At 38.3% G+C, this 22,502-nt stretch overlaps 2 protein-coding genes and 1 non-coding gene across 3 annotated transcripts; 2 read left to right on the top strand and 1 right to left on the bottom strand.

Moving 5' to 3' along the window:
- Window positions 1-3,663: 3,663 nt before the first annotated feature.
- Window positions 3,664-9,498, top strand: LOC145465609 (uncharacterized). Its single transcript, XM_081449386.1, has 5 exons — window positions 3,664-3,873; window positions 4,137-4,325; window positions 6,530-6,673; window positions 8,029-8,222; window positions 8,846-9,498. Exons 1-5 carry the CDS (start codon window positions 3,696-3,698, stop codon window positions 8,969-8,971), a joined length of 831 nt encoding a protein of 276 aa, XP_081305512.1. The 5' UTR covers window positions 3,664-3,695; the 3' UTR covers window positions 8,972-9,498.
- Window positions 9,499-9,582: 84 nt separating this feature from the next.
- On the top strand, window positions 9,583-21,443 carry LOC145465604 (DNA replication licensing factor mcm4-A-like). Its single transcript, XM_081449381.1, has 21 exons — window positions 9,583-9,782; window positions 10,727-11,030; window positions 11,296-11,377; window positions 11,519-11,725; window positions 11,802-11,981; window positions 13,022-13,076; window positions 13,211-13,282; window positions 13,567-13,737; window positions 14,343-14,427; window positions 14,753-14,899; window positions 15,108-15,196; window positions 15,860-15,962; window positions 16,099-16,159; window positions 16,804-16,919; window positions 17,555-17,648; window positions 17,984-18,138; window positions 18,564-18,681; window positions 19,502-19,601; window positions 19,989-20,130; window positions 20,527-20,737; window positions 21,007-21,443. Exons 1-21 carry the CDS (start codon window positions 9,728-9,730, stop codon window positions 21,100-21,102), a joined length of 2,643 nt encoding a protein of 880 aa, XP_081305507.1. The 5' UTR covers window positions 9,583-9,727; the 3' UTR covers window positions 21,103-21,443.
- A 955-nt stretch (window positions 21,444-22,398) lies between these two features.
- Window positions 22,399-22,471, bottom strand: Trnas-uga (transfer RNA serine (anticodon UGA)). Its single transcript has one exon. It is a non-coding gene; the product is annotated as a tRNA-Ser (tRNA).
- Window positions 22,472-22,502: the final 31 nt, after the last annotated feature.

Here is a 22,502-nt window from a genome sequence, read left to right as displayed (position 1 = left end):
GTACAACAGCGGACCACTGAGGGAACAGCTACTCGCCAGAACAATGGAACAATAGGAGGATCGAAATGCACCAATCACAGCCGACCTTTGCGGTATAAATGATACCGTGCAATCAGTCGACCTTATCGCCTGAAGAAGACTAGCAGTAAGCAGTCAAAACGTCGCGATCTACATCTCAAGTGACTACATCGTGAGACAAATGATAATACACTTTATTATTTCATCCACCATGATGAATAACAACAACCTTTTCCTCAATATAGTTAGATTATATTTTTTAGCAATTTCAAACTAACTTGGTAATCTTCATCTAGGATATATATACTGTGTTTTCCATAAAAAAGTACTAGGTACTTTCTTTTAATTCTAACCTTAGAATTCAAGTATTTTGCTCCTAAACTAATTAAATTTGCCATAAATGATGGCTAGGGAAATGAAAATGGTGACCCCCCTTTTTTATTAATTTTTGAATAGCCTAGACTTGATTGCTAATTGTGCAAAGTTTGGGAAAAGTTAATTACTTCTTTCTTTTCAAAGAAGTTACCTGAAATACCACATACACAAGCACAGTTAACATTAACTGTTTACTTATTGTTTTTAACCTCCTTTACATTGGAACTTGTCCAAATCATGAGTATCACAGACAGACAGCAATCTTCTTAGAAAAGGTTCTTCTGGTACAAGTAATAAAATCTACACTTTCAAGAGAAAGCAAATGATTGACAGTCAGTCCTGTCTTCAATGAGGACCTGCAAAAGATAAGAAAAAACATGAGCTTGAAAATTCAGTCTAAGAAAATTGGTATTCTTTACCTACATTTAAAAATCAGATCAAAAGGAGCCCACACATCTAGTAACTAAGATAGATGAACCTCAGAATTTTTCACAGTTTTTTAATTTTTTTACACATTATTGTGCTAACAGCAATATACAGTCAAAGCTCTCCTTGTGACCACTCTCATAAGCAACCAGCTCTAGTTACAGCTACCTTTGTGAAAGCCTATTTGAACTGTAACTTTGTAACGAAAAGCTCTCGTAAGCAACCACAACCACTTTTGAGATTACCCAACTGGACTTTTCCTTTGTTTTTAAGCTCTTGTAAGCAACTACTCAGAGTCTTTTACACATAAATCAACACTTTAATGAAACTGCACATTGTGCTAATGGTTTGTTGATAAAGATCTTGTACAATGCAGTATAGTAAACATTGAATGTAAAGTTTAGCCGTGACTATATCAGATATCAAGATGCTTATTAAACATCGATTTCTTTTGTATTTTCTTTATGAATTATTAATGAGCTTCTGAAACTCTCGTAAGGGACCACCATCTATTGTATTACCATGTGGTCGCTTAAGAGATCTCATCCTTGTAAGCGACCAGCACTTGTTAGGACCACTTTTTCGAATATCCAAGGTCTCTTAGAAGTACTTAGTCAATTTCAATCTCATTTATCACTAAGGTCAATTAGCAAACTCTCTAGTGCTGCTTCTTTGATGTCTGACAGCGTGACATCGGCAAATGGGTCAGTCGCCCAAGGACACTTTTTTTGGAGGGGGGAGGGGTTGGGCACATATTTGAGGCTGGGTGCTTATTTAACTTTTCCTACCTACAAGGTGGGCGCTTATTCGAGCTGGCGCTTCTTCAAAGTTGGGCACTTAATTGAAGAAATATGCAGTATTCGCATTGACACACCCTGTAGGAAAGCATGCACTAAAAGCTGTACCTCTATAAATTCCTAAATACGCAGAGGAGCAATTATGCTGTTGATATAATGATGATGCAAGTAAAATAATTTATATGATTTTTCTGATTTCTGTGATTTTCTAGCATTTTGTAAATGAAATGGAGAACATTAATTTTGCTGTCTTCCAACTAAGAAAAAGACTCAAGTCAGACAAGAGAAAAAATAGTTTGTTCAGTTGCAGATCATTTTTGGCACTGTACAGTTAATGTCACAGCCATCAAATGAATTGAAATTAAGGTACAATTTAGATAAATGTTGCATTTGAGTTTAAGTTTGGAATGGCTCCATGCTTCATAACAACCTCTGATTCAAATAGAGTAGTTGAATTGAATTGAATTTGGGGAGACCATAATTTTGTGAACCATAATATTGAGAGAAAAGTAAATTCAGTCACAAGATTTTCTCTATTATATAGAATGCTTTTGTCATGTTAAATTAAATTTGCAAGAGCGAAATCTCACATCTCTTAAAAATTGGGCTATAATTATCGGGAAGAAAACAGTAAGTATCAATTACTGCTATTTACAACAACTCATTGCTGCAGTTACGTTTCTCATGGACTGAAAGCTAAAAGACATGCTTTTTATCTATGCCATCAACTGCCATGCTTGGCTGCAAGTGACTGAGAGGCGAAGTGAAGAATAATTCCCAGCCTATTACCCCCAGGGGGTCATGGGGGTAATAATAAAGATTATCTTATGGTAAAAGCGCAGACATGAAGGGACTTGTCCCTGTGACTTTTTGCACGGACTAGTTATAGGGACTTGTCCCCTCCCCCATGCCAGCCTTAACTTTATGCAACAAAGTGTGGTTTAAATCAATTGGTCAATTATTAGAGTAATACCGGCCAGAGTACTAAAATGAAAATGTGACAGACTTACGAGCATCAAAGCATTCACAAGACTTACAAGTACTTTCTTACAGTCACAGACATAATTTGCCCTTTTATATTATGACCATTTTGGGATCCAGGAGTTATTTAAAAGTGAATTTAAATAAATGATGTTATTTGTTGGTTGTCGGTATTAAGAGCACCTCTCTAGCTATCAACTAGTCAAGAATGCTTGTTTACATCAATATTTAATATTTCAATTATCATGATAATAATTTTATGATTTTGCCTTCTGTGACTTTTCATATCTGTGAAAATTATAGCATTTTGCTCGAAAATGAATTTCAACTTTGCGCCCAAACTAAGCTTCTTAGGCCTGCAAGAATAGATTAATTATTTCCGACAAATCGGAAATAGTATTAAGACTACTAAAACCCACTAGTAGTATACATTTTGTACGGAGTACGGGAAGAAACATACCAAAGGCTTGCCTGCCAGTGTTAACGATGTAGCTTGTCAGGGTGTTTTTTGAGTAGTTTATGAGCTTAGTCGACGTTTTGCAACATTGGCAAGGCACAGGCAGGTATGTTACAATAATTGAAGCCCGTTTATTCCGGATCGATCACCATAATATTAACGCAGTGAAAAACAACTTGGTGCAACTCGCAAACAGACAAGGGAAAGGGGCAAATGAGCTTGGAAATCATCTATAAGAAAGGTTGACGCATAAAAAAATTCAGCAAAGAACTCACCAACGTCACTTGTAGAATTCCACCACGGATAACGGGGAAATAACCTGATGTAAACGCACGATCAGGCAAGTTTGAACAGAAACCGAAACCGTAATACCGCCATCTTAAAATTCAGTTTGTTGCTATGACGTCACCACTCAAGAACAAAAGATTTCCGAGTTTAGCTCAGGGCAAGTTCAGGCGAGAACAGCGTCCTCTGGACCTTCGTGACAAATATTTTCCCTCGCAGGAATATTCGATTCCGAACAGCCAATCATGAACAATTAGTCATGAAAACACACCAATCAACAGCTGAATAATTTTCCAGTCATAACGCGCTAGGAATCAAAGTGAATTTCAATTTAATTGTGTCTTGCGTCGAATGCGATGGCCTCTGAAAGTTCTGTGGAAATTTTTCTGGCCAAAATCGGCCTTCAAACCTACCACGCAAGGTTTGAAAGTCAAGGATATGACACAGTTTTTGACTTGTGTCTCCTAGAAGAGGAGGACTTGGACCTTTTAAATATCAGGGAACCGAGTGACAGGTCTAAAATCTTAGAAGCTGGTAAGTATATTTTTTTCTTTAAGAAATTTGCCGACTTTGCTGCATGTCTGTATTGATAAATATTTACGGAACATTGCAAGTCCACTTTTTATACGGCGATTGCTCGATAATATGAACGGATGATCTCCGTCAACGATACAACTTGATCTACCCAAAGGTTAAGGCACAATTTTACCAATTTCAATGTAATTTCCGTCTTTAATGTCAAACTGTCATGATAAATAATTCAATTCATAATGTTGATTTTTCTTTCCTCCGTCCAGCTGCTGTGTTAGACATCGGAGAATGGTTAAAGCATCTTGGCCTCGAATCGGAAGGCTGTTATTTGGAAAGATTCAGAACCGAAGGAATTAACACAATCAGAGATCTAAAAAGCAGAGAATTCACTGATGAGCTTCTGGATTCTTTAGAAATAATGATTCCTGGGCACAGAAAAAGAGTAAAGTGGTCAGGTAATTGCGATTTAATTTAACTCAGTACTAACTCAACATATTGAAAATATTTTTAATTTGGGTTTAATTTAGCTCTTACTAGCAAACTCCTGAAAATAAAAATGTCTTCAGGAAATTTACGGTATTGTATTTTGAACTTCGATGTTTCCACTGCAAGTTTTATTGAGTTCAGCCACTGAAGTTCGAGAAGTTACGTTCAAGAATAATATTCGAGCGGTAAATGCCTCCGTAAACTCCAGTAATGCAACTAACGTATCAGTTTTGCAACAGTATTGCCAAGGAAAATGTTTGTTTTACTTAAAACTTGAGGGATATTACCCCAGTAACGCTTGATCGAAGACAAAATTCCCGTTCGCTAAATTCAAACGGGGACTACCCTAAATAAAGCTCGAATCTTTTCTAGCAAGTTGCGGCTTCATTTCGAACCATAAAGGTTTTATTTATGTTAAACATTAGTGCGAGAGTAAACCATTTCAATGCAAAAAGACAAGTGGTCCTTGGTTTCTCTCTGTTACAGTCACGCTTTAACGATTTTAATGAACACAGCCTCTACAGCAGAAAATTTCTTGTCCCTCGGCCACATTAAACTATATCTTTGTAGACGATACCTTTACAGGAAAAAAAGAAATAACACAAACAGTTTGGAACTAATTTTTATTTACATCGTCAAGGCCCCTGATAAATTTGCGATTTCCTGTAGACCCCGTTTCACTAGCTATCCGGCATTCAATCTCGGCTTGTACTGTTAGTTCAACGTTGTTCTTTTAAACGTCGTGCGTTCTTGGGCTAAGAAAGAGTTCTGATTTGCAACTAAAGCGACGAATGTATATGTCAATTATAGGGAAATTATTTCACTGACGAAACAAAAACAATACCGTCAAAGTTAACATTTATTTTTTTGTTCGAAGCACAACATGTGTGGAATACTGACTGAAAATCACAACCGTTTTCAATTTCGTGTGCATGTTTTTACTGTATTTACCCTTATTTTTCCTCGTAGATTAATAACATCATGGAAACTGATAACTTCGATAAGGATTTGGTTGTTTTGTGTCTTTAGAAAATTGCTAAGTTGTGGGAGAACGAAAATGGACGTTCGCGCATTATTTCGCCACTTTAGTTGGAAGTTACGGGTTTTCTCATCTCGCGTGATTTTCCTACAAGTGTTTAGCCAGCTCATTTGATTACTTTTAGGGTTTGTTCTCCCTTATAATACTTGTCTCCTTCTAGATAGAGTTTCGTCAACCAATTTCTGGGTTAATTGCTGTCTGAAAAAATGAGTAAGGAACGCTTTCATGAATTTTTTCATGAAAGCTTATAAACCTTCTCAGCGGTTGTACCGTGCTTACTCGAACTCAAGAATCAAGATGATAACGTCACAATCAATTTGAGTTCTTCTTTCTGTGTATCTTCTTTGCTAAGAAGTCATCGAAGACATTTGTCGTCTGATTAGCCTGGTAAATGACGAATTTCTGTCCTGAAAAAGATGAACTGAATTTTCAATTCTACAGTCCATGTTGCACATGTCGTCATGTGGAATTCTTTTAGTCTCTTCTATAGCTCAGCTATATGAAAATTTATTTTCTCAGTTTTGATAATTTTAGAGTAAATTCCTGGGTCTGTTTTAACAATTGTCTTTCTTTTACAAATCTAAGGATTTTTTTTTCTAATTTGTGCGTTCTTATTCGAATCTTCTTTACGTTTTAAGATTGTATTCCTTTGTTCTTAATCACGTGTCATAAAAAAACTCTTTTCATTTTGGATCTTGTTCATACGGTTCCTCGCATGTTAACTGTAGTCACAAGTGTTCTGTTGTCTGTATACATCATAAGTTATTTCTTAATATGTAAGAAAAGTCTCTGTATTAGATATTCTTTCTGGTAATGATAGGCCAACTAGAGTAAAATGCTTAAGTGGCTTAGTTCATCTAAATATTCTAAATATACGTTGCAGAACTAGATATTGAAACGTCTTTGTATAAAACTTTAAGGTAAAAAGCTGTTAAAATTATGAGGCTACACGTTTTCGATCTGTTTGATCATCATCAGAGATCATCACTCTGATGATCACTCTGATGATGATCAAACAGATCGAAAACGTTTAGCCTCATAATTTTAACAGCTTTTTACCTTAAAGTTTTATATTTTACTTTTATCGGCGAAATGTACATGTGAAACGTCTTTGTTTCTCTCATAACACTTCAGCAACGTTCCTCAAATGGCACTTGACACAAGAACCGGACACCAGACAGGTGGTTCTTGGATACTGGGGGCAACCCCCAGAAATTGAAAATAACGAATACCCCTTCCTGTGTGTGCCTGGGTATCTTAAATCTGACATTGGAGATGGTATGTATGAGTGTACTGTTGTGACTATATACCCTTTGGCCAGGGTTAAAAAGAAACCTTTACACAGCCACTGAGCCAGCCAACCAACCAGTCAGTCAATCAGTCAGTCAGTCAGTCATTCAGTGCAGTCAGTCAGTCAGTCAGTCATTCACTGCAGTCAGTCAGTCATTCAGTGCGGTCAGTCAGTCAGCCAGTCAGCCAGTCAGCCAGTCAGCCAGTCGGCCAGCCAGTCAGTCAGTCAGTCAGTCAGCCAGCCATTCATCCATGCATCCATGCATCCATGCATCCATGCATCCATGCATCCATGCATCCATGCATCCATGCATCCATCCATTCATTCATTCATTCATTCATTCATTCATTCATTCATCCATTCATCCATTCATTCACTTATTCGGTCAGTCAGTCACTCAGTCAGTCACTCAGTCAATCAGCCAGTCGGAGAGTCTGTCAGTCTTACAGTCAGTCAGTTAGTCACTCACTCAGCCAGTCAGCCAGTCAGTTAGTCAATCGATCACCATGCAGACGATCAGTTTATAGTTAGCCACTGTCAGGCAGTCAGGCAGTCTAACAATGAATAGTTTGAATCATTCAGTTCATTAGTCAGCTAAATTGCCAATTGACAGACAGGCAGAAGGTCAAACAGTCTGAATGTTGTTGAGCAAGTATTGTAATTTAGTAAGGCACTTAGATTCTGACAACCTGATCACATAAATGGTGCCATTCTGTCAAATGTAACTGGTCAGTATACCGTAATCACCTGCCAGCTGGTCAGGTGTTATTGTGGAGGGGCACTGGTCAAGACACTTTCTGTCTACTGGTGAACTGCCAGACTGATTAAGGTACTTAAAAACAATATTAGTGGAAGAAGGGGGCGGAAGTGATACTTCTATTTGCTTCATTTGACAAGAAAGTGAGTGTTATTTCGACGCAGATAATGTTGAAAAGCGCAAATTTTGCGAGACTATTGTCCCTTCATTAGTGGGAATATTCTTTACCTGATGAACCGGGAGTTAAAACTTGGGAGGTGGGTTACTTTGGTCCGAGCACAGACTTGACCATTTTTTACTGTGATCGGTAATTTGTTACAATTTATGAGCAAATTATAAAATACAGCATTTCAGAGAACACTCAGCCTATGTGAACTCAATCTATTCATTGGCGCTATGACGACGTAACAACTTTCAAAGTACTCTATTTCTCAGGTTACGCTTTGATTGGCTGGTAAGAATCGGAAGCTGTTGATTAAGTGAGATTCGCTCGAGTACCGGCGGCGAAGATAAAATGATAAAAATACGGTACGAAAGTGTTCTTTTGTTAATCTTCACTGGTTGATGTTGGTTTCTGTTTTTCAGACGCTCGCTCATCAGAACTGATTCATTTTATTGTGGACTCTGGTAGTGACGTTGTAACTGTATCAGAAAGTCTAATAGCTGAGTTACAGCTGGAATATCTACGTAATATCGAGAGTAGGGGCGCTCACGCCGCTGTAGATAAGCCTCTCTACAATGGTGTTATCAAACTCGGAACAGAGGAGCTCCGTGTTGAGGTAGGATGATAAATAAATAAATAAATAAATAAATAAATAAATAAATAAACTCTCCAGTTATGCCTTTCGTGTTATGTTCCGCTAAGTAACTCATTTCTCGCAGCGATCGTAAGTTAGACGGAATTTACAATGCAAGATAATCCATTTTCGACTCCATATTCAGTGTCCGAAAGACCGGTTTAGGGTTCCACTGTTTAGGCTCCAGAGAAAGAGGCTCTATTCATCCCTTTGGGCTCAGAAGGAGCCGGCAACAATCAACCCTAACGCTCCTGTTCTAAGAGGAGAAACGCCTAATACTCCGCGCGTTGGGTGCCTCAAAGCAAAACCTTCAGTGCCCAAGAGTAATAAAAAGTGGCCCCTTCTTCAGTAGAAATAGGGAGAGAGAGAGAGAGAGAGAGAGAGAGAGAGAGAGAGAGAGAGAGAGAGAGAGAGAGAGAGCTGGGAAAGCGAGAACACACGCGAGGATTCCAACTCGCACCCTATTTACTCAAGAACCTGCTCCTCAGGCTGCCCCCATAGGGATGTTGACGAGAATCTTTCTCCCAAACTGAAATTAATTTTAATTTTTAGGAATCATTCTTCGGTAAAGGCTGATTGTACCTTCTGTTGTCTATTTTTCTCAGGTGATGCCCGAAGTGGTTAACTCTGTTGGCAATGTAGTGATGCGACAATTCAAGCATTATATCAGTCCAAAATGGCATCGGTGGCTGAAAGAGGAGAAATCACTTGAAGAAGAAGAAACAGATTGACTGCTATGAATACTGTGCAATTAATCAATGAATTATGATGTGACACACAATTGAATCTCGTCACTATCAGCATGGAATTTTTTAAAATAAGTGTACATAGTTTTTTTCAAACAAACAATGCCGCTGAAATTTTAATTTCAAAATGTATTTAAGTTGTTTTAGTTAAAGTTATTTCTAGAAAAAAATCATAGGTATATTTTTTTATGGAGATATTGTTTATGAGGGCCCGCCCGAAGAATGTGAAGTGATAAAAGTTCATTGGTCGTTGACAAGGGTTGCACGAATTCGTGCTGTCAGACTGCATAATTTTGTCTCGTTCTGAAATTTCTGCCAATTTTCCTGCTATTAGACGCTGCAATAAAAATACAGAACAAATATAATGGAGCAGAAAGAGTTAAAAATAACATTTATAATTTTTAATTTAAAATGATATCCGAAGTGCAGACATACAAATACTGTTCCATAATTTATTCCACAATGTTTATTTTTTATTTTCTTATTGCATAATTTATTCCACAAGTTTTTATTTATGTTGGTAAATAAAGTTTTGGTTTTCAATATTCTTGGCTTTATTTGTTTGGGGGTAATTTATGAGCATGCGATGACTATGGTAAATTCATGGGAGGGGTGGGATCGGATTTTTAGTGGGTACATCCAGGATCCCTTGCGAGTCTGTCGGTCACCTGATCTATTTCCCTATTTCCCGCGCTTTTTGACACGTGAGTCTGCTGAACGTGCTTGAAGCGAAGAAGCAAAATGTCTGAACCTTCGATACCGAGAGGAAGAAAGCGCTCCAGAGCAAGCCCTCCGCGTAAGTATTTCACTATAATCTCCCATTTTGCAAGTTGTAATTACTGCCCTTTCAGTTTTTTGTTTCATATTTTCGCTAAGGCAATTTTGAACACGACCATATGCCGATCTGTTTTGCACACGAGGCCATCGAATTGTTCGAACGATCTCAGACCAAACTTCATACATTAGTTCGCGAAAACGAACATTGCTGGAAGAATTGTGTGGATTGTTAAAAGTGGAACCAATTTTACAGTACGGAGTGTTGTACGTTAACGAAAAATAGGAGAAGGAAAGTACTGAAAGTACATTTCGTGTTGTGATATAATCTTATCCATAATTGTATGCAGTCAATATTTTGTAGAGCATCGCTTTTCATTTTCTACTCGTTTCTAAAGATGTTAAGGGAATTTGTCGATGAATACTTACCTTTATATTTATTGTTATATTTCCCCACGATTGAGAGGTAATGGCGTTCGTAACCCTAGTCACAAGGTCGATCGAAAAATTCTATATTATTTCTTGTTCTGATTCCTCCAACTTTTTGACTCCTTCCCCCCACTCGCCGGGTAGGTGTAGCCTCGGGAAGCCGACCCATTGGACGAGGTCAAAATTAGTAGCAGTAATTATTCACAAATAAGTGGATCCTATCTGTAATCATTTTCATGGTTTTTGGAAGCGGTGCACCACAGAAAGTAACAGAACTTGAAAAAATAATGCAACAACTGGCATTCCATTTTATTGGGGATATTATGCCCACATTTCTATGTTTGACTGCCAGTGACAAGATATAAGATGGCTCTGTAATCAGTAAGTGCATTTGCAGAATCTGATAGTTCTTTCTTCCATCCTTGGTTTGCACAGGCAAGCAACATTGCAGATTTTTGGATATTTGGGGGCTTGGGTTTGCTTGCAAAGTGCAGTCTTCATGACTAAGTGTATGCGTACAATTCTCTGTTTGTCCAGCATCTGATGCTTCTACAACTAGCACTCGTAGTACCCGCAGCAGCCGCAGGGGTTCACATGCTACATCTCCATCAGCTGCTCCTGCAGTGTCACCCCCATCTCAACGTCGACGTGTAGATGAGCCATCCTCTCCGCTACCCTTAGCACCTACGTCACCAACCGAAGGGCCACAGGACCAAGATCGCTCACAGTTCTCATCACCCCAAACTAGAGGAGGGCTAGAGACAAGTGAAATAGACCTGAGTTCCCCTCTCAACTATGCAACACCTAGTTCAAGAGCTGCCGGAACTCCACACGGAAGTGTGTATCCTTTCTTGATGGAATTATTTTCAGTTCAGATGACCGACATACTGACTTACCATAATTATTATTATATCTGATCATATTAAGTAAAGTAATTTCTTATGAACGGAGTTTTAAAACTGTAAGCCAGTTGCATTATTTATTTCATTCCTAACATTTTACAAATGCAAAACAATGTCTCTACCCGTCTGTCTGTCATCAACAGCCATCAGAAAAACAAAATAAAGCGTATACTTTTTCATGTTATTTCCTTAACAAAAACGTAGGGCTGGTACTCCTATTCGACATCGCAGTGACATTCGCAGTGATCGGCGCATGCGTCAAGTAAATCTGGGAGAGAATCAAGCAGTGAGTGTCAATAAATGTTTACTTCGTGTAAGGTAGATAAGGACCCCTATTGCAGACCAATCATTGTTGAAATTCAATGAAACTTGTCTTAAAGAATTTCGCTTGTTTGAACCAGGTAACAATCCCTTTTGTTCTTTTTAGCCTTCTGATACCACAGATCAACCAACAGGACCAACAAGTGATGCTGCCGCAGCACCTGCACTTGTCATTTGGGGAACTGATGTTGTCGTTAGTGTGACTAAGGAGAAATTTAAGAAATTTATCTCTGAATTTGTAGACGAAGATGCTGAAGACATGGGTGAGGGCTTTGACCCATTTTTGCCGGTCTACATGCAACGTCTGGATGAGGTAATTAAACATCTTCTCAATGTTATGCGTCAAAAGTTTAAGTGGCACTGTGTAATTGAATATTTGCTTTTCACAGATTCACGTCTTGGAGACACCATTCCTTAGCATCGACTGTGGTCATTTGAAGACATTTGATGCTGACTTGTACAGACAGCTTATCTGTTATCCACAAGAAGTGATTCCCACTTTTGACATGGCTGTCAATGAGGTGTTCTTTGAAAAATATCCTGATGCTCAACTGCAACATCAAATTCAGGTTCAAGGACATTTTTTTGTCATTCAATAATTTGCAGATAATCAAATCACGATAAATACTACATTGTTAACAACTTTGGATGTTAACATAAGTACACAATAAAGTTGACAACCATTTGGCAGTAAATGGGGCTAAGGTTGTAGGGTGCTCCTTGGCAAATCTAAGGGTGGCAGCAACACACCCTGTAAATAGGTACATGGTAATAGGGGTGGTAGCAACACACCCAGCAGGTGATGGATGAGCCAATGAGTGTGGTGCGTGCCACACCCGGATAGATATAAGCCTGAGGTGGGGTCAGGGTCCTACCCGGCCGGCCACGTGTAAAGCTAAGGGGCAGGTGTGCACCCAACCCTGTAGTCCAGCTGTTTATTGATAATGGGTGGGTGAGGCGGGGCAAATACAGACAAATTGCAAACTAGCTACTTGCAGTAGTGAGAGTCACAACAACACAAGGCATTGTTTGGTATGAGAACAGGCGAGCAGTAATTATAAATGATAACTTGATATCGTTTATCTTGTATCCATTACACATAATAACAGAGTTTTGTTTAGGCTGCCTGCCACCCGGGATCAAGCATGTAAGGCAAAGAAATGAATAGATCACAATTATTCTTGTTGAACTTAATTGTTATTGTAGTTCCAAGGATGAAGTAATGATTATCTCACACACATCAAAGAGCAATGTCTGCCTATGTAAATGTCTTTCATGACCTAACCACAAGTGTTGACAGTTCTTAAACCTAGTCAAACATTGAGTTGCAGTATAACGTGACTAAAGGAATGATACACATGTGTGATATCCATGCACTGCTTTAAGTTGTTAACTCTATTTTACAAGTAAAATTACCAATTATAATTATTTTTTGGTCTGAAAAACCTTTTGACCATTTTCATTTGAAGACTATCACAATCAAGTTTGCTCTCATAATTTTGCTTTTATGCCATCTGGAGTATTTTTTTAAAACCTTAGCTGCTTTTCATCACAGAATGCAAGAAACAGTAGTGTAAATACTAATACTGTATAGTGAATTTTGTTGTAGGTCAGAACCTTTAATGTGGACAAAACAAAGAATATGAGATCTCTTAACCCTGAAGGTAAGAACAAACTTAATCAATATCATCATCAAAATTTGTTACTGATCAATTTAGTTTATGCTCAGCATTTTTATTTTGGAATTCTTTTAACTTTCTTTTGTTGTATTAGTATTCATATGCACTTTTCTTTATAGACATTGATACTCTGATTACAATCAGTGGCATGGTAATCAGGACATCACAGGTTATACCAGAGATGAGAGAAGGTATTTCTACAGATACAGTAACATTTGCTAGTTACTCAAGAAAGCAGACTTGTTATGATGCACACTTATTTTCTTTTGGTACAAAAGAGCTGTGTGAGATTTCAGCATAATTCCATGCTAAATAACGCTGAAATTTGGAACTTGTTTATTTTGCCTTTTGCAGTACAAAATGAAGATAACTTAGTACTCATCTACTAGTTTTGCATAGTTTCAAAGGAGGAAGTCCTCTGTTGATTTATTAAGGAGTAACTTTTAACAGATGCATTTTGTGTTCTGATCCACAGCATTCTTCCAGTGTTATGTTTGCCATGCTTCAGTGACAGTGGAGATAGATCGTGGTCGCATTTCTGAACCTGCCCTGTGCCGTAACTGTAACACAAACCACAGCATGGTGTTGATTCACAACAGGTCACAGTACACAGACAAACAAATTACCAAGCTGCAGGAATCTCCAGGTAAATGTCACTTCCTTATATTATAGTTGTGAAAAGTGCAGTATATACATTAATGAGGAATATGACAGGGATGACCAAAATCAGCTCTTACACACAGAACGCCATTATTCTACTACTCAAGTGTGCAACAACACTTTATTGACACCTGAACAGAACTTACAGAGTGAGCATACCAGAACTGTAGTCAATACTAACTTAGTTTTATTTATATGTTAAAAGGAAAAATTGCAACTGGCGAGAAGGGCTGGGTGGGTGGCAAAGCTGTTGCTTCATATTAGACAAGAAACAAAAACTGGATCACATGACAGAGTGTGATACCTGATATCCTAAATCAAACTCAGCCCTCCTTTCCACGTGTGAGAAATTTATTTCATGCCTCTTTTGCAAGCTTGGCTGAAAAGTAAACCATTTCTAAGCAATGGTCTTGATTATTTGACCATAAGTCAAAAATATTGAAGACTCTAGAATGTGAAGGCTGACTTGGGCAAATATTACACGTACCTCCTAGGTCATTTGGAAGACAACCTGTTAACCTTGTCAAAGTGTTGTGTGATTACTCACATTAATTACAGACTAACTATGATGTAACTTCCTCAACTTATTAGATGATATGCCTCCTGGACAGACCCCGCACACCATCATGTTGTTCTCCCACAATGACTTGGTAGATGCTGTGCAACCTGGAGACAGGTAAACATAAAAGTCAGGATATCAAAATGCTTTATATTGACATGAGTCAGTTTACTTAAAATTAGATAACTCAGGGCTAGAAAAAAAAATTGAATTCCTGGTTCCTCTTGGAAGTAATACAAGCAGCCCTCAAATCTTGCTTGCTCTGGACAAGTCTTAGTTTGCTCTTTGACTGATTTAGCTGGTGGACAAGTTGCCTGATATTTTGCCCAATGGACAGAAAAAGTTACTTGCCTGGAAGGAAAATCTACTTGTCCCAGAACTGGACACCACTTTTTTCAAGCCCTGTAACTGAGTTGATACAAGTCATTATACTTTTTGTTAGGGTCACAGTGACAGGAATTTATAGAGCCACTCCCATGCGTGTAAATCCACGTCAAAGAAATGTGAAGGCTGTTTACAAGACATACATTGATGTTATTCATTTCAAGAAAACAGACAAGAAAAGGCTTTATTCCAAAGATCCTGATGGGTAAGAACTCTTTGTTCTTTTTATTAGTAAACCAAAAAAAAATTATTTATTAAACATTTACATTTGAGATGTTTTTACAACCATTATGTTCTCTCTGATCATTCTTGTCTTGACCTATAGGTACCACTGTTAAATCTGGAGTCCACAAGATAATAACAGGTTGATTTTAATAGACTGACCAATGTCCTTGCTCTCCAATGTTTTTCAGAGTTGTGTCATTCACTCAAGAAAGAGTTGAGCAACTACAACAGTTGTCAAAACAGCCTGACATTTATGAAAGACTTGCAAAAGCTCTGGGTAAGTAGTAATCAAGTGTGGAAAATGTTAATCGTCTGATGTAACTGTCAAAAATAACTCTTGTTTACTTTGGTTTGTGTTTGTGACATAGAAACAAGTTTTTACTCATGTAACAGAGTGATATCCCAACCAGCCAATGAGAAGGTGTAGTTTGAACAGCCAGTTAGCAGCTTTCTCCCTATTCCCACCAGACTGTGTACATGTTTGTGATTCTATTACTGCTGTGATTTAATATAGTGCCCCCTAAGTAAGTTGGGGGATGCAGTGTACTATTTTAGTGCGATGGACTCGTGATCGAACTCCTGGGGTTCATGCACAGTTTTGAATTAATGTGTTGTGCTGTTTGTGAACAAGACACTTGATTCTTTCAGTGCCTTGCACTCCAGCCAGAACTATGAAACAGTGAAGGCTAAATTGCTGGGGGCTAACTGTGATAGACAAGCTCTCCATTCTGGAAAGGCAGCAATTCTTCAAGCTGCTTTGTGTTACAGAAAGCTAAAAGTAACAGCGTGGGCTTGTTCCCCAAATGGAACTGAAGCTTTCAATAAGCCCCTCCTTTCTAATAAACTCCCCTCAGGTTGTTCTTGCTTGGCGTTAGAAATGTGTGGCCTCATTGTTTTTGAAGGATGTGAACAGGGTTTTTTTCCTTTTTAAATCCTGTAGCCCCTAGCATCTATGAAAATGAAGATATTAAAAAAGGAATCCTCTGTCAACTGTTTGGAGGAGCAAACAAGGATTTTGCTGACACTGGAAGGGGAAAGTTTAGGTTTGTATGGCTTGCCTTGATAGTAATTATAACTTGATAAGGAAATTATTGTTATTCTCTTTGTTTCCTTAATAATTTCTTTGTTTTGGTAGGTATGGAAAATCTAATTCTTATTATTATGATGTTGTCATTTTAGATCAGAGGTGAATATTCTTCTTTGTGGTGATCCTGGAACAAGCAAGTCACAGTTGTTACAGGTAAATTAACAATATGTTGAAAGCCAGTAGCTTTATAATTTAACTCTAATAGTTGGTACAGAAAGTGCAAATATTATATAACAGGTGAATAAGTAAATTTATTATTTTAAAGGATTGTCTTTACACTCTCTGAGCATGGTCAATGTAAAATTTAAGTGCAGTCTTCTGTTCATGCTTTTTCGTGTAGTACTTTTGTACATTTGTATTTACTATTTGTTGAAAAGAAATGACACATCAAATGCAAAAGACTGTGTAAACCATATTATTTTCCCAAAAACCTAGGAGAGAGTTGAAAATACAACATGCAGAAGAATATTATTTTTGACTAGTTTGAGATGTTTGGGGATGTGTTGAAACAGTGTGGTGAATGTTTGATATATCAATCCAAACTAAAGCTAAGGAGAAATTAAAGGAATAAAATCGTATAAGTCTATGCTGTTTAAGATTGGATAACCAAATTAGCACCTTCATAGTTATGATTTCCTTTGTTTTAACTTCATGAATTGTTAATAAGTTTTTGAAGGATAAGGAGAGGTGTGCCATTTGGTTGGTTGGGTGTGGTAAAGAGTGATTTGAGAAACAAGCAAGTGATCATGTCTCTGAATGGTCAGCATTGATTTATCCTTTATTTTGTTTAAATTTAGTATGTTCATAACCTTGTGCCTCGTGGTCAGTACACATCTGGCAAAGGTTCATCTGCAGTTGGTTTGACTGCTTATGTCACAAGAGACCCAGAGACAAGGCAGCTGGTGCTACAGACGTAAGTTCTCCATGGCAAAACAAGCTGATGGAATTGGTACAAATTCCTAAACTAAATTTTGTTTGGAATGTTTAGTCCAGGAAATGATTAATAAGTCCTCATTATTATCCAACTCATAAGAAAACCCAGCTGGCTTTTCTCCTGTGGGGACTCCCATATAAAAAGGATGGGGGTACTGGTGGAAAATGGTGAAAAGAATCCCTAACAGGACTACCAAGATCCTGTTTTGTGGGTATGACTTGAATTTCATTTTTACCCTTAAGAGGTACCAATTCTAAAACAACACATTATCTCCTGCCATTAAATCAGGTCAATATCTTAAAAGGTTCACAAAAGCTCCCACTGTGGACCTTTTGAGGCTGAACACCCTACGAGGTAACAAAACTGCTTTATTAACCTCTGATAGGTATGACAAGCACCCCCTTCCTTTTTATATGGGAGTTCCTCCTGAAGGGGGGGGGGGGAGTTTCTGGCCTTGCACCTGAAAGAAAGGTCTTTGCTTGCTTGTGAAAATTCAGCTGGTGATGATCCCCATATGTTGATAGCAGCAACATAGGAACATAACATTTTGTTCCATTTTATGTCTCTTGAACATAATTTCTCACAATGGCTCCACAAACTGTTCCTATCAATAGGGGTGCCCTTGTGTTGAGTGACAATGGTATCTGCTGCATTGACGAGTTTGACAAGATGAATGACAGCACCAGAGCAGTCCTTCACGAAGTTATGGTTAGTGTACTATATGACATGTTGCACTGTACCTTTGAATCTGACTTCTTCAGGAGTATTGTACTAATTGAGCTGTCCAGAAAGGATCTGTGAAGCAGAAAGACTATTCACATTGTGCAGTTCCAGAAAACATCCATACCCACCCCAGGGAAGGTTAACGGTCTCCCTTATTCGTTAATCTTATTATTTAACCTCTCTTAACCTAAAAACAATATGTGTCCATGTTGTACATTGATCTCCAGCGAATTCTAAGTTTTGACCTCAACCACCCACCTCCTTTCTGGAATCAAAGAACTACGAAGAGCCATTGGTTTATGTAATTTTGTTTTTCAAAGGAACAACAAACATTGTCAATTGCCAAGGCTGGCATCATTTGTCAGTTGAATGCAAGGACGTCAATTCTGGCTGCTGCCAATCCTGTTAAATCTCAGTGGGATCCAAAGATGACAACAGTGGAAAACATCCAGCTACCACATACCTTGCTCTCTAGGTAAAGCTTAGTAAGAGTGTTGAGTGAACCTGTCCAGGATGCCTTGTTCTGTAATTTTAATGAAATAGGGCCAAGATGTTCTCTCCTAAGTGAAATTTCCAGGCTTCTGACAGGATAGAAAGTGTGGAAGTGTGAAAATTAGATAGTGTGATAGAAACTTATCCTTTGGTCTGTGAAATAATATTTTGGAGGGAACACTGAACCAAATTTTGAGCAGCTGGATTATACATAAAGAAAACCATGTGGTAGAATAGATTGAGCAAAGTTTTGTGCTTTTTTAAATGGCCACTATTACTTCTGATTTCAATTGACAAGAATGGTGGAAATTATGAAAACTTTGATTGGAGGAAACTTGAAGAAGCAAAGGTTGTAATGGTTACACATCAATGAATACAGAGGTAATTAAATGTTTTTTTTTACTGCAGATTTGATCTGATCTTCCTGATGCTTGATCCCCAAGATGAGTTGTACGATCGTCGTCTGGCAACTCATTTAGTGTCGTTATACCATCAGACACAGGAAGAAGAGGAGGAGGAGTATCTTGTAAGCTTGATAAACATTCCCCAGGGAGGGGAATTCCCATTTGAAAAGTTAGGGGATGCTCATCATCTCATTTAGGGGTCAGAGTAAATTTAGACAGATAAAAAAAAAACACTGTTCATTTCAAAGTGGTATCTTTTACACAACAAGGGTCAAGTAAAGCTCAAGGCACACCCAGTTTTGTTCTCTTTTATGATTAATCTGCCCCACTTAAAAACCTCTCTCTATTTTGTTTCTTTCTTGTTAATCTCCACTTTTGTTCCTAGGGCTAGAGGCGTTGTGTTCTTAATCTATTGTTTCATTTGGCCAATCATAAAGAACCATGCAAATGGTGCAGTTCCTCCACTCTCTTTGGAGTTTAAATCAGATTTTCTGACGAGCATCCCCAACCTTTTAACATAGTAGTCCCTCTCATAATAATCAACAAGCAATGTCTAATTTACCTTTGGTATCACCACCTTTGAGAGAGATTGTTTGGTCAAATCAAACATTCTAACTATTAACATGAATAAAATGAGTCAAGTCCAGGCCAAACAAAAGTGAGACTAACCACAAGTGGAAGGTGAAAGTTGCATGAGGTTTTCCTCATTCTCAGTGAGCATGGATCTAACAAGAGAATGCTCATGACAGAACAGTCAATAAAAGTGTGGACAGGGTCAATTTGATGAGACTGAATGAGAATCTCTATGAGTGCTTGAGAATTTCAGTCCAGCAAAAGTGATCTTGTCAACTCTTGTTTCTATTTGACTGAGCAGTAATAGGGGGTTAGTTGATACTAAGTTAATAATAAGTATTCACATGATTTCACTGGTTCTGTTGCTAGGATATGAGTATATTAAAGGACTACATTGCTTATGCTCGTTCTTATGTGAACCCTAAACTCAGTGAGGAGGCAGCTCAGTACCTCATTCAGGCTTATGTGGGTAAGGAAACTTTGGTTATTGATTGTCTCCCAAACAACATTTGTGTAAGATGAAACAGGTATAGTTGACTGAAAATCTTCAGACATTCTACACCTCAACGCAATGGATATGAAAAAAAGACATTTTGAAAACTGCTATTTTCAGCCAGTGACCTTTTTCCTTTCTTGTCCTCTCTTCAGTCATCTTCCGGCCTCAGCCTATGCCCTGGGCTGGGAAAGGTTGAGGGTGGGAGATCTACTCCCTTCCTTCCATCTGCCACCAGGACGTTTGAGTGTTGGCCATTTAATCGAAGTAGTCCAGGTTACCAGTATTTTATCCTTGCTCTCTTGACTCCATGAAACGGTGCAACCATGAAATTCATTCAGTTTTTTTTCCCTTTGTTGACAGAGATGCGTCAGGTTGGTAGTAGTCGTGGAGCAGTCACTGCTTATCCTCGTCAGCTTGAGTCATTGATTCGTCTGGCTGAGGCTCATGCTAGGATGAGGCTCTCATCTAAAGTTGAAAACGTGGATGTAGAGGAAGCCAGAAGGTATGTTAAAATTGGTCAAAATCATATTCAGGGGCAATTGGTTCTGGTGGGTGATATTTTTCACTTTATATTGGTGGCAAAGTGGTCAGTCTACTTCGCTCAGTTATTGGGATAACCTCTGATACAGATTCCTAGGTATTTTAGACTCAATTTCTCTGATACACAATCAATTTATTCTAAAGGCCAACAATCGATTTCTTATAAAGGCCCACAATCAATTTCCTATAAAGGCCCAACAGTCTTGAAAATTTCCATAATTATTTCCTGTGATAAGCCTTTTTGTCCATGTAGTTATGGCATTGATGTATGTTTATAATAGAGTGTAAATTATGTTTTGAAGTAAAAATAATGTTTTTTTGGCAAAGGACTTAGCAATTTTTGATATCTTACCAACAGACTTCACCGTGAAGCTCTGAAACAGTCAGCCACTGACCCCAAGACTGGACTGATTGACATCAACATCCTGACAACTGGTTTGAGCGTGTCTGACAGGAAAAGGCGACTTGAGATTGCCAAGTCCCTGAAAGAACTGTTACAGAGTAAAGGCAAAGCTCCTAGTGTTAAGTATCAGCAGACTTTTGAGGAGCTCAAAGAAGCTTCTGATCTGGTAAGCAAAGAGCTAACTACTGTAGATAAGTTTAGTTTGCAGCCCGTTTGTATTTATTTCAAATCTATGACTATGACCTATGACCATGTTTTGGCCCTTTCTCCTCCAAATCATAGAGGTAAGAAAGTTTGCTAAGAGATCGTATCTCTCTCTCCAGCTCCACTGTTTTCACTAAATATGTGAACTAAATATGTCTGCTATTGCATTCTGTTGTGTCTTCTGGCATTTGAAGAGTTCATCGATTCTAATTCCATTGTTTTTCATTCCAGCCAATTTCTCGAGAGCAGTTCGAAGATGCACTTAAGATCTTACGAGATGAAGATTTCTTAATTGTGACAGGAAGAACATCCATTCGCCTGATGTGAAAACAACATTCAAGAGAAAAATTCTTCTTTGATTCTTCAACAAAAAAGTCTATACGTGTGTATATTTAATTTTCGTCTGTTGTTGTGAGCAAAACCATGTCAACGTGTTGTGTTTGGCCGCCTATGCATGAATGCTGTTTCGCTTTGTGAAGTGCAGAAATTTCTAATGTAAAGGAAACAGTCAGTGGCCTGTGGCCCCATCACTGCTTCAACTGCTTTTATACATTGTAAACTTACTATCGGTATTGTGAAAGTGATCCCACAAATGGTAGTTTGATTATGTGATTGGTGTCGTTTGTTTTTCAAGAGAAATAAAGCCTTTTGCAAGATGTAAATTATTACTTCAGTCCTCTCTTTTGGGTCTTGGGTGTGTCTTAGTGATGGAGAGGAAGGGTGGGGAGAGTTAAATGTCGTAAATACAGGCTTAAAGCTGCATGATAAATGAGTTTTCGACCAACCAATAGAAATCGCTTTGCTCTCGGAATTTTTCTGTTTCGCGCTCGCCGAAATTTTTTTCCGTCCTCGCCGGGAGCCTGTTCGCAGGATAAGGAATGATGACTTTGTAGGACAAAACATTCTAAAAGAAATACAGTGAACTCTCTCAGGGTGATGGGCTCCTGACTCTCTGACGTGGACATACTCGGGATCAACTCCAGTTCTTGGCCTTTCAAGTGTTCACCTTATGGAGAGTTCATGTAACTTGACACTACAGGATGCATTAGCGTCAGAACTGAAATAAATTTTTAAATGTAAAAATGCGATTATTGCGTTTTTACAGTCTCAGAAGCTGATCTGGGAAAGGCACGATATTGTTCAAGAAACAAGACCTTTCATTGTAATCAGTTCGATATTTGCAGTATTCCCGGGGTAGGTCAATTTGAAATAATGTCCGGCCCACAAGCTCCTACAGAATCTTTGCATCTTATTAGAAAAAAAAAATACTGCTAAATTTACCCCATTCTATTAACCACCGCAACATATGTAGGTTTTAGAAAATGGACCAGAAATCAAATACCTGGCCATCCTATTGGTTGTGCACGTGTCGATATTTTCTTAAAACATTTGTAAAATCCCATCGCGCAAGCCACAAACAAACAAATAAATAAATAAATATCTTAATTGACCACTCCCCCAATGGGGTTTTTCAGGGCCAATGAAATCAAATGATGAAACAAATAATGCAAATGAACATAACATGGTTAAAAATCCCAACTGGCGGGAGGCACACCAGTTGGCTGTTTACAAGCATGACCGAGGAGTTGAACTAGGGTCTACCGAGAAACAACTCCAGCTAAGTGGTCAGAGCGGGACTTGAACCCGCGACCTCCGGATTTCAAGTCCGGCGCCCTAACCACTCGGCCACGCTGCCTCCAACAACTGTTTGAAGCAGCTGATAAAGA

Source organism: Orbicella franksi, chromosome 13, assembly GCF_964199315.1.
Source record: "Orbicella franksi chromosome 13, jaOrbFran1.1, whole genome shotgun sequence".
Taxonomy (NCBI): domain Eukaryota; kingdom Metazoa; phylum Cnidaria; class Anthozoa; order Scleractinia; family Merulinidae; genus Orbicella; species Orbicella franksi.
The sequence above is the reverse complement of the archived record's forward strand: the minus strand, read 5'-3'. Positions and strand labels throughout refer to the sequence as shown.

Bases quoted from the DNA above. Each gene is read 5' to 3' on its own strand.
- LOC145465609 (XM_081449386.1), top strand. From the start codon at position 3,696: ATGGCCTCTGAAAGTTCTGTGGAAATTTTTCTGGCCAAAATCGGCCTT. The intron at 3,874-4,136 runs GTAAGTATATTT...TCCTCCGTCCAG, and splicing joins GTCTAAAATCTTAGAAGCTG to CTGCTGTGTTAGACATCGGA. The intron at 6,674-8,028 runs GTATGTATGAGT...TCTGTTTTTCAG, and splicing joins TAAATCTGACATTGGAGATG to ACGCTCGCTCATCAGAACTG.
- LOC145465604 (XM_081449381.1), top strand. From the start codon at position 9,728: ATGTCTGAACCTTCGATACCGAGAGGAAGAAAGCGCTCCAGAGCAAGC. The intron at 15,963-16,098 runs GTTTGTATGGCT...TTGTCATTTTAG, and splicing joins ACTGGAAGGGGAAAGTTTAG to ATCAGAGGTGAATATTCTTC. The intron at 20,131-20,526 runs GTATGTTAAAAT...TCTTACCAACAG, and splicing joins GATGTAGAGGAAGCCAGAAG to ACTTCACCGTGAAGCTCTGA.